This window comes from Ostrinia nubilalis, chromosome 11 (genome assembly GCF_963855985.1).
Source record: "Ostrinia nubilalis chromosome 11, ilOstNubi1.1, whole genome shotgun sequence".
NCBI classification, from domain to species: Eukaryota; Metazoa; Arthropoda; class Insecta; order Lepidoptera; family Crambidae; genus Ostrinia; species Ostrinia nubilalis.
Genome location: NC_087098.1, coordinates 10,650,939 through 10,663,861, shown reverse-complemented (window position 1 = coordinate 10,663,861; position 12,923 = coordinate 10,650,939). Strand labels below are relative to the sequence as shown.

At 35.1% G+C, this 12,923-nt stretch overlaps 1 protein-coding gene across 1 annotated transcript; it reads right to left on the bottom strand.

Annotated features, from left to right (window-relative positions):
- Window positions 1-233: 233 nt before the first annotated feature.
- LOC135076258 (toll-like receptor 6) lies at window positions 234-5,286 on the bottom strand. Its single transcript, XM_063970743.1, has one exon. The coding sequence runs from the start codon at window positions 5,127-5,129 to the stop codon at window positions 1,095-1,097; it is 4,035 nt and encodes a 1,344-aa protein (XP_063826813.1). The 5' UTR covers window positions 5,130-5,286; the 3' UTR covers window positions 234-1,094.
- Window positions 5,287-12,923: the final 7,637 nt, after the last annotated feature.

Below are 12,923 nucleotides of genomic sequence, written 5' to 3'. Positions count from 1 at the left end.
AGGACACCGGATGTTGAATTTTATATTATTTTTAGTCTTTAAACTGTGACGATAAAAAGCTGTGTCAAACTAAGTGCTATAAACTTAGCCAGTTTTTCTGAGAAACATTATAACAATTTAGTTTATGCGTTAAGAGTCGCATCGCAAATTAGGATATTTATTAGACTATATTTTACATACTTATGATGTTAATGTTTTACAAATAAAAAACCTTGTAAGTATCAAAACGTCAGTATAATTTTATTACGGTTTCAAGATTCATTTGTACAATTTTATACAAAACAATAATTTTTCATTAAGACTAATAATTACAATCCAAAAATTACATTTATTTTCAAGTTTATAATTATTAAATCTAATATCACGATTTAGCTTAATTATATCAAAATACTCAAGCATTACATCTAAGCAGGAAACAATAACATTGCAAACATTTATATTTATATTCTTAAATTAATATGTACATTTCATGACATTTAAGCACATTTAAATATGTAATAAATACTCTTACATACCTTTAGCGATAAAATGTGAACTTTATAATCTCCAAACAATGCTTTGAAATAATAAAATTGAAAAAATTACAAACAATTTTAAACATAAATACTTATAAGCTTTTTGATTTCATTTTAAAGTAATATTTGTGAAGCTTTTACATTTAAATATTTAATTTCAAGCATACAGTCATTTATTTCAGTAAAATATTTGGTTACAATAAATTAATCAATAATACATCAAGTGTTACATGTCATAGGGATACTGGGTATTATTTTATTAATCTTAAGCTATTTGGTGTTGTGTTACAGTGACCTTCTTGTGAATACTTCACGAATCTAATAAACTATATTTAATAATAATAAAGTCTAGTAACATTAGTATATAATTATGGATAATGTTTCCGTAATCAGACTCAACATTTCACACGATCTTTGTACAAAATATTGTTGTTTTAATTTACATTTTTGCGTTACATTCGATCCTATGACTTAGGTTACGTATGTGAAATTGACAGTTAAATGTACACTTTGAACATTTGTGTTTAAACGTGAAAAATTTACAGTGCTGAAAAATGTAGAAAGACAAAGACTTGAGCCTCAAACAAAGTATGTGCGACCTTTAGCTGAAACGCTGCCGGTTAACGAACGCGGTACGTTCGGGGAAATATCCTCAACCCTAGAATATACGTGACCGCTGTTAGGAGAAAGCCTGAGGTCATAATTAAACCGGGGACATGTCCTGTTGTCGATCGACATATAGCTATTGTTCGAATGATTCCCTTCTCCGTACGTGTTCTCCGACGAAGGAGAGCTTTCATTTTGGGAGGACTCCCCATCGTTCCTCTTACAATACTGCAAGGAATTCGTAAAATTCTGCTTTGAGCAACTATCGTTTGAAACGGGCATTGTAGTATATCTCAACGTCGGCGTTTGACGTAACGACTTCTTGAATACGCTCTTTTCGGATCCTTTCATCGTGATAATAGTATCGGTGGAGTTCAGCAAAGAGATGAATCTGTCCCAGAAACGTGGGTCGTTCCACGATATATTCTTAAACTTATCTAAGACAAAGCACAGCTCGTCGTTAATTTGGTTGTTGTCGACAACCTTTATAAATACTACCTTATTTATATCACTACGATTCAACGACTTTAAGTAACTGTAAAATATGTTTTTGAAATGGATGTCACAAAGATCGTTGCATATGAAACTTGTTGTCAAAACTATGAGGAGACGCTTTGATAGTTTAGATGACTTGGAAAAACTATCTAGCGTTAGAATGTTTAGAGATGGATCGTTAGGTGAAAACTTTTTTGAAGACATCTTCCTGAATTCTATCTCTGACATTATGTTATGGTAGACAAAATTCGTATCTTTGGTATTACATATCACATAGTAGTCGTACATGTGATTCGGATTTCCTTCCAAAACATGATCGACGTTAGGACAAGACTGTTCCTTGAATAATGGAACCCCATACTTAGTGTACAACCAGTCACTGACCTCGTACCGGAAAGCATAAAATGCAGCACCTATCAGACATATAATTACGATTATAATTACCACGCCGAATATAACCGCAAAGTAGTTGTCTGGTAAGAAGATGGATTTAGAAATTATTTCGTCTTTTGATACAGTAGGATCACCTATTGAACCCATGTATTCTTTACAATGACTCAGAACTGACGCAATTGTTATTGTGGTTGGTTTCCCCTCAGTATCCGTACACAACATTTTTTCTGGGTCTCCCGGGTCCCTTCTTAACCACGAATCTAGCTCTGCTATACTTTTACAATCACACGAATATTGATTGCCCTCTATTGAGACATGTGCTGAGCTTTTGGAAGACGATGCTAATAATTTCCAAGGGAAGAAATTAACGAGTTTATTATCGTCAATTCTGAGAACTGACAAGGATTTCAAAGATGAAAACGTATTATTCGCAACATGCACAATAGCATTGTGGTCTAAATATAATTCGTTCAAATTATTCAGATGCGAAAATTCATCTCCTTTCAATTCGACTAACTTATTATTTTCTAAATGTAGCACTCTCAACGAGTCTATTCCTTTGAAAGTTTGGTTATTGACTTCCTTCAATTTGGTGTTGTTCAGATATAGAACTTGTAATTTCTTTTTACCAATAAACACGTGATTACCCAAGTGATTTATGTTGTTGCCATCTAAATATATTTCGGTAGCATCCATAGGAATGCGTTCCGGTACTTCTGTATAGCCAGCGTTCGAACAATCTACTACGTTCGCATTCCAAGTAATATCGTGATAGCATCTACAGTTATTCGGACAAATCATTTCACAGTCGCAAGCGACAAAGTCACAACAATGACACAGGGCAAAACAATGGCTTTCGTATGGACAGAGAAAGTCAGAAGGTGACATATCAATTATCATTTTTTTCTCTTTCGCACGTGAATGTACGAGTGAACACAATGCCTTATCTAGATCTAACACACGAGGGTATTGTCGACTGTGGCTCAAATAATTAATGCGTTGAATCCATTCCATTGAACAGTCACAAACAAATGGATTTCCGCTTATGAAAAATTCGGGTAAATCACTATCTTCATCTATTTGATCCAACCGAAAAGCATTTATGTCAAGTTGGACTAGTTTATTATTATTGAGTGTCACAGTTGATAATCTACGAAGTTTCGAAAACGTACCAACTTGAATGTGCTGTAAATTGTTATCGTTCAAATATAATTTCTCAACTGACTGTGGTATTGACGTTACTGTTAGATGACTTAAGTTATTGTGACTTAAATCTAACAATTTAATATTCACATTCGAGTACATGTCATCGTTGATAAAGTTTTCAATGTAGTTTTCATGCAAGTCAAGCCATTCTAAACTATTGGGAAAACTTCTGAAGTCAAATGTGATAATTTTATTGGATGACATATTCAGCCAAACTAAGCTATTTAGGGTAGTAAATATTCCATCAAACTTGGTAATTTCGTTGCCATCCATGCGTAACAGTTTTAGATTAATGTTTTTGTGAAAACAGCCAGGTGCAACGTGTTTTATTTTATTTGAGGCCAAATTGAGCACCTGCAGTTGTGGTAAATGTTCGAAAGTGTCTTCATTTAGATACACAACTTTGTTGTCAACTAGACGCAAACCGAATAGTTCGGATAGACCCCGAAAGTTTTCCCTATTCAGGTGGGATATATTATTATTTCCGATATCTAAGGATTTCAGTGACCGCAACTTTCGTACAGAGCTGGGAATAGACGCCAAAAAGTTGTCATTCAAACTCAAGTCTTCAATTGTCGTCATGTTGTCAAAGGCATTATCGTCTATGTGTTTGATTTTATTGTTATCGATGAAAAGTTCGTGCAAGACATGCAAATCCGTAAACAAGTGTGTGTTAATATGCACCAAGTTGTTATTCGAAAGTGTTAGTGAATGCAAGTTTCTTAACTCCTCAAAAGCGTGTTCATCAATGAAAGTTATATCGTTGTGCTCTAAGTTTAATTTTTGTAAACTATACAAATCTTGAAACATTAAACGATCTAACTTAGTTAACTTATTATAGGAAAGATTTAATATAACCATACGTAATAATCCTACAAATGTGCCCTTTTGTATCCACTGACTAGTTAAATCGTTATGCGACAGATCTAAAACTTGAAGTTGTTCTAAACCCTCGAAAACTCCAGGGGGTAAAACATTTAATGTGTTGTTACTAATATTAATTTCTTTCAAAAGTTTTGAGTCTGAAAAAATATCTGGCGGTATTGTGTTCATGAAATTACTAGATAAATTCAAAACCTGCAAACTGAGAAGTCCACTAAAGGCACCATCTTCAATTGTCGATATTGCATTATTTTGCAAATACAGTTTTGCTAACGAACGCAACTTCGACAAACTGTTGTCAGTAACTACAATGAGATCATTGTAGGACATATCAAGTACTTCTATGACTAAATTACAACTTCTAACGCTTAAATTTTGTTCTCTCAACGAGTCAGAGAACCCAATTGTCTTTATATTTTGTAAATGGTTCTTCGTTAGATTAAGAGTTTTCAAACTGTACAACGAACAAAAGGTTTCCGTTTTAGTACTCCAGATGTTGTTGTCACTTAAATCGAGTTCAATTAGTTCCTTTAGGCCCGCGAAGGCTTGATCGTGGAGCTCCATTGTCATGGCTGACCATTCACTGTTGTGGGTCGTCACGTGGAGCCGCTTGAGGTCTTTGAAGTTGTCAAACGCGCGTGCCGGTATCTGACGAATCTTACACTTGTCTACGACGAGGTCCCGTAGCTTCGCTAGATTCGTCTGTTTCCCCTGACTCTTATCGGTGTGAGCAGTCAGCGTGCTCTCGAAAAACAGAATCTCACTGCACTGGACGTGCAATGATAACACTTCGTCGAAATGCGTTCGACTTATATTCTGTAACAGGTGGTCCAAACTACTTATCGTTCGTATTTTGCAGAAAAGCACCGCGTTCTCCGACGTTTCCGTCTCGGAGCTGCGGTACGCGCACTCGTGCGGCATTTCCGCAGCTGCATTCTTCTCGATAACATGACAGTAGAACAACACGTACACTATGATTCGATTGAAAGTTCGGCGTTCGAGTCTTTTAACGAGAGTTTGTTTTATTGGCATTTTACGGGTATATACGTGGTGCGGTGAGGCATCGAGGTCGGCGTTGCCATTTATGAGGAGGCGAATAGGTCGATCGCGTCATAAATATTCACGCAGTGGAAGCGACATCGCGACTCGCGGGTCATGAGGGCGCGAGGGCTGCGTGCGGCGCGGACGGCGGCTGCCCACCGACTGAACGCCGGCTCGAAGCTCCGCCCTACGCCACCCGCGCCGCCGCCCGCCGTCTAAAGAAACTTCATCTCATATTATCAAGGGTGCATAAGCCGTTGAATTATTCCCGTGCGGGTGTATCGGGCATTAATTATAAACAAAGTGAGATCGAGTTTCCTGGAACGCGCAGTTTTACGACATACTACGTTTTATAAGAGTATTAATTTATGGGGGAATCTCATAAGACTCGGCCGTCGGGAACTTAATGAATAATTAAGTGTACACACAAAAGAAGCTAATGAGGTTAGCAAAATTTATTAAATTGACACGACTTTGTAGAAAGTTCATTAAAATACAAAAATGAAATTGAACCAGTCGCAGGCTTGAAAGTATACTTAAATTTGGGTCAAGATTTGAGCTTTCGTAAGAGTTGGTGGTGAAAAAAAATCTATAAAGCGTGATGCTTTCGATAAAATTTTGTTTGGTTCAAGATCTTATAGTAAAATCGACAAAATAAAGACTCTAATCTTGTTAATGTTTTATGATTTTGTTCGATAATGTCTTTTTCTATGTGTACTTTAATTTTTTGCTGTAGTCTTCAAAGATCTGCACCTGCAACATAATTTTGTAAAACCATCGGTAATATTGAAACATAAACATAGGCATACAGTTTTATACATTCAAATCAGTAATGTAACAAACTGCTACTTACTGACTCAAAATAAAACCGACAACTTTTGGTCATTGTCTCAGTTTCTAGCCACTGATCAAAAGTGGCCTAAAGTGTCAATTAATCCAAACCAGGGTCGGGAATCCCCGAACATGACCGCGGACTCCTGTAGCTAATACCGTCTCAAACACCTGTTGTGTCTTCAAGAACTTTTGAAAACTTTTTACTCAACGCGAAACCCTACAAAAGAAGTTTATTGAGTAGGATTTTAACATTCACACTTAAAATGGCGAATTGTTTTTAAAATAAGGATACTGAAAATATGATCTGAACAAATCCTTTCAATTCAGACTTTTCAAGAAATGCAAAATATACTTTAGCTAAATATATTTATGCAGTCGTAAACTGAACTATCCGATGTATGAATGTAACTTAGATTATAGATTATACCAACTCCGTGGATATTATAAGACCAATTAAGTTAACTCTCACTATGTTATGAGTTTGTCACTTATTGTAGCATGTTAGCCCTACTGTACTTTACTGTATTTTGGTGAAAATGAGATAAAAGCCTTACAAAATAGTTTCTGGGACACCACATGTTTCCAAAGTTAACGTACAAGTTTGGTAAGCGTTTGCAAAAATGAAAGTTTTCAGGGGAATATAAAGAGAACAATGTGAGTATTCATGCATTTTTAATGTTGCGTACTTGGCCTGAGTGTGTCAGTAGGTAATAAAGAAGTGAATACTTATTGTAATATTTTTTATTTTATCATGCATGTAGCGTAATTACCTGTTCTAAGTATGTCAGTATATTTTCAGATAATCTTCTTTACGTTTTTATTCATTCAGAACACACCTTTCAATTTTATTTTTACGTATTTCTTTATGAACTGTTTACATTCAGCGTCATCATCATTACCATTTCAGCCCACCACGTAACTGTAAAGTAAACGTAATGATTAAGTACTGTTACAATTATGTACATCATAGCATAGACCATCAAAACTATCTTCATAGCAACGAATAGGAAAAATCAGATATGAATATAAAACTCACACGCATAATGATTAGGTTTCAAATACTCTATATTGTTATAACATCATCAAATACGATAAATAGGTGGTTACCAAAAAAGGGCAAGCGTGTGCCGGTCAGTATAATGTAGAGTTCTGTAAGTATCTATTTTCATTAGAAGTTCTTCTATAACTTTAATTACAATAATTTAGTTATTCACAACGCATTAGCAATTAGGTTATTCTGGAAACCTGTTTTATGTAAATTCTTGTTCTCTACCTACAGCATGCCAAAAACATACGTTTTTTTATCTTAACATGAATTAATTCAGGGTGAAATTTAAATCGTTGGCATCCATTTAAAATAAGACTCTACCTATGATACATACCCCAAATCTAAGAAAATTCCGATGAGTTGAAAATTTAACATATCTCAATTTAATTATTAAAGTATAGCAACGTGACAACATATTATTTTTAAATTGAAAATACTGGTTCATTCTAAAGTGACCCCACAAAAAACCTTTTCAGTTCGACAAAGCCGGATATACCAGATTATTAGGCACCTACACATCCAAAATCTGTTTGAATTTGAATAATAGCAGAAAAAATCCAATGCTAACATTCGTAATTATGGTGGCTTTGAATGCTTGAGGTGCATACCAACTAGATTTCAGTTCTACTCAACATTTTTGGTTTTGTGTATTTTAGTCGTTATTTTATCAAATCTGTTCTGTATTTATTTATCGTAAGTTATTTTATGTATTATCCTTACGAATGTCTCACTGTCCTATAAATTGTCATTAACACTTCTGTAATTGTTAGCTGAATAAATCAAAACATAAAACTACTTCATAAATAAAAAAGTTTAACATTACACGATGAAAATATCAAATTAATTCATTTTCAGTCACTTTCAGTTCAGGTCTAAATATAACTTTTCAAAGTTGTGCCCTACCATTAAATAACTTAGAAGCTTCATACCTTCTTTAAAATGGATTGTGAAATGTAGTCTAAAGTACTCTAAAGTCTAAATGAAGTTCCTCGAAACCGTGAAAAGCACATTTAATTCTGTAAGTGCTACCTATTTAGGCTTCAAATTCGTTGAACTGTCTTATCTCTTAGTTTGATACCTACTCTCTCATTTTATAAGTTTTATGTGTTTTATAGCTAAGCTGTAGTATACTTATGACTTAGGGGCTTAAAAGGAAGTTACGGATATAGGTATATATATAGCCAATAATTGGGAAGAAATATTAACAGCATACTTATAATTTACATATTCAATATAATTACTGAATATAGTTTTACGACACGGCTAAAACCGTGTGTCGCTGTCCACTCAACAATTTATAGACCATAATTTAGAGCTTTAAGCGATCTCTTCTAACCTCTACTTTATTCTTCAACTTGGGAGAGGATAGTTATGGAATTATTTGAAAACTTCGACTTCCCAAAAATGTTCACCACACCTGAACTAGACCAAACGATGGCCCATGGGAAGAGTTTACGTAATAATTGGTCAGTGAGCGTAATTGAGCTATGTGGGCATGCACAAACAAGTACGGCCAATTTGTTGGCCGTTATAGCCCGATCGCTAGACCACCCACCGGATGATGGTTAAGGCGTGTGTATGGGTGAGTCATAGGTGCATGTCAGAGGTCGCGATCGTTTTTGGAGGTTTGAAAAAGGTTTTCTTGTAAAAAAGTAGAGTTTCTACTTCAAATACTGCATCTTTTGTCTTAGTCCGCGATATTAAGTCGAAAATGGTTCATACCGTGGTCATAGTTTTTTAAGAAAAACATTTTAAATCGCAACACTTATTTGGGATTTCAAATGGTTTTTAAAATACAAGGCTATCACAATATTATTTTGAAAGTTCACATTGTTATTTTACAAACCTGACTGCATAATCTACCGAAAGTAAAAGTAACTCCATTATAATTCATAAATGCGTTTTAATCTTAGTTCTTAGTAGTAATAATTGAAATAATTAGAGAACACTGATTCACTTTTGCGTATGAAAGAGCCTTTAGATCCTCCACCTAAGATTAGCATTCAAATGTGTTTCAATGGGAACAACATTTCCATTTTATATCACAGGCCCAATGGATTTTGTATGTTCATTTCGTTAAAACTCATTCCAATACACATAAAAACTTTTTATAAAACAAGCAGGCATAATGCAAGCGGTCATTAGAAGGTCCATTCTGCCTTACCTTCTCTTGAGTTTGGAAAGTCTATAAGACGAATATTATGTATACAATCAGTGTATGTTACTTATCAATGATGACATTATGGTTCTGAAACGTGGCTTCTCACTATTGGCCTTATAAAAAAGCTCGAAGTTGCACAGCGTGCTATTCTTTACGAGATCGAATCAGAAATGAGGACGGATTAGCAAGAAGTGAAGTGGCAATGGGCAGGAGATATAGTATGCAGAATTGACGGCCGATGGGGCAGCAAGGTTCTGGAGTAGGTGCCACATACTGGACAACGCGGCATCCACAAGGTGGACCGAAGACCTCATAAAGGTGGCTGTAAAAGACGCTGAATGCAACCGGTCAGTATGGAAATCATTGGGGAAGACCTATGTTCACTTCAGTAGAGAACGTCCTGTGGCTGAAATGATGATGATGATAATTAGTAAATTAAATAGGACCTGTTGTTCCCGCTAGACCCTTATTATGAGACTACTGTATATACCTCTATCATTAACACAGCTTAATGTACATTTACGAGCTATTTCCGGAAAAATCCATGCACTTTGGCATTTAGTCACGTATTTTCAATATTTTAACTAAAATATTCAAACTCACATTCAAATTTTTTTCTGATAATTAATAACCTAATACATAGCAGTTCCCATAGTATTGTTAAGACCTTGATTTAATCCACGAATCATAATATTATTAGCTGTATGAATAACGTATATTTCATCAGAAACCTCATCCCAAAGAACTTAAACAAACACAAATTCCTGACCCAATTACTAACCCATATCTTATTCACGACATTTGGAATTCGAAAATTACACACTGATTTCATAGTCATAGTCCATAACATCTTAAAGCATAGTTAAACTCGATTATTTTGGGAATCTTTGATTTATTTTCCCATGGGTTGGTTTTTGGTAATTATATTTCCAGTTATAAGGCAGTAACGAGCGGTTATCGAGTGGGCTCGTCCCGCCCCTAGCAATAATCACCTTGTTAGTGCGTAGTGACGTGCCTGAGTTATGGACTCGATAAAATTAAACATGGTTATAAAGTAAGGGTTATAACTAATGCAAATAATTTGTTTAGTTCGATGTGTTAGTGTTGAAATGTGGGTTTAGTACGGTGCAGATAAATTGGTGGTAAGATAGAGCGTATTACAATCAGCGCAATGCATCCAAAGGTTTTGTCTCCTATAAGATGTCGCGTTATGACAAAATTATGGTTGTTCCTGCCATGATTTCCAGAGATGATAAGGATAACTCTTAATAATATTTATTTTATACACGACAACTTTTCTTCTGTATTATTTACAAAAATAAATTTCTGAAAGATTTAATACATACTTTTCAAGTGCAAGATGTCTCTATGACTCATCGCTGGATTCATGGAGACTCACGGAGAACGACTTTGTTAAAAAGTCCAAATTTTCATAACAAGTTTGATCGTAGCATTCCTATAATAAACATGTGTGAAATAATAGTTACTTCATATGTTTGTTGTTTTTCTAATTAACCCTACGGTGGTCGCGCTCTAAAATATTACGTTAGTGGTCGCGCGGATTACATGCGTAAGCCATTTTATGGAGTAAAAAAAGAAGACATCTCTTTATAAAAACCTGTTTCTTTATTTTTAATATTTATTATTATGTATTAGTTAATGAAATAATCAATCAAAGAAACGAGCAGTTCTTCTCAGTGTTTATAAATTAACCAAAACATAAAAATCATCATTTTTCATCAAGAAAATGGCAACTTTGGCAGTTTATGAATCATTCAGTACTAATTTCACTTATTTATTAATCATATTTTGAACAGGAGATACAGGCCATCATGGAATGATAAGGACAAATAAATTTGTTGCACGAATTACAAGTATTACCAGTACTTTGATTTCGCTTTCTTCCGCAGTCAAAGTAGCGACCTAAAAAACTCCGCTGTGATGGTTCTGAGTTAGATGGCTAATCACTGGTCTGAGAAACTTGTTCTCTTGTGGAAGAATGTGCACTTCTTCATCAGAAACCGAAGAGTCGCCAGAAGAAACGCTTTCATTGTCAATTACTTCTAGCCATTCTGCAATTTATGGTTTTTGTCTATTGTTCATGATTTTTATCTCAAATACAATGATTTTATTGAAAACTCAAATGTAAATACATACCTATGCCATAATTATTTATTATAAAGCATTGATTTACACTAATAATGCAAAAACAAACACATTAAGTAAAAAAGGTAACTTAAAAAATACTTACGTAATTGGTCGCGCGGATTACACGGGTAGACCATCGGCATTTACGGGGCTCCTGTGACACATCCACAAGCGACCTGGCGCTCACACGTCATTAAGTGTGATCTTCGACTATGCGACTTAAAGTACACGAAGTATCAAAACGATCGCGTTGACCGATTTCAAAATATTCGACAATTTGCACGAGTGGATTACGGGTGTAATCCGCGCGACCACTGTAGGGTTAATTGAAAAACCTTTTCTGTCGACAGTATATTGTCACATCACCACCAAAAGACGGTACGGTATGCATATTAAACTTGATTCGCGTGCTGAAATGGTATTTTTTGTTGCGGCCCGCACAACACCGGCACTGTATTATTAACTGGCGCCGCCTAAACTTTGGATGTGCTTCGTTATGTCACACCGTGCTCAAAGTAGGACTTTTGGCATACATTTTTAACACTAGAGTGCTCGCGCCCCTAAATACTCCTAGAGTGCTCGCGCGGGTCACATATGTCACCCATTATGATATGGGTTTATTTTTTCTAATCTTATTTAATACAAGTAAAACAATTTATAATATTAAACGTAAACAATATTTCTTACTAAATAATTAAAAAAAACTGAGTAATTCTTTCATGAACTCATATTATACACCAAAATAAATACTTCAATATTTTCCAAATATTTTAGAGTCGACGAGACCAAAGTCGTTTAAATAGTCCTTGGACCCATTATTTTGGCAAATATATCACCTAATTAGAAAGTTAATCAATAATTTGATCTTATTCTGTGATATTTTGATCACAACTCGGGCACGATTTGATTTGATGATATGGACAAAAACGCCTAATTCACATGTTACATTTGCTTACGAGTGCTTCGATTTCTTGCTCTTGTGCAAAAAACACATCGTCCTTTGCCACAGTACTGGCAAGTTTTGTGCTAGTTGGTGTTCTCGTAACCCCAGAAGAATCCTGGTTTTTAATTTTATAGCCCTAGGTGTATTATTACTTCATTACTTACAATCTAAAACAACTACTTTCTTGCTTCAGTTTATGCTTATAAAGCAATATAATTATTGTAAAAGTTTAAAAAATGGTTAAAAAGTATAACTTTGAACTTACATGAAAGTAAACTTGATTTTAAACCGCGATGATAAGGGATCAAACAATTCCTCGAGTGCTCGCGCGGGGGACATGCGTCACCCATACACTTTAAATGTTTTCTGCACTCACATTGATGCGTCTAGCAAGATGGCGTTACTACTATCGTGTGCGACAATACATGCTCGAGGAATACCTGAGAAGGCAGCACTGTAGCTCGATACCTTGAAAAAATATTTACAAATTTTACACCCTGGGTGACATATGTCACCCGCGCGAGCACTCTAGTGTTAAATACACACTTCTTAAAAGTAAAATTGTTTGTGGCCAGCAATTTTCTTTGCTGCTTTAAAAATAAAGGACAATGTTCGTTCTCCATACATTGTTCGCCGTTAGATCAACAGTGC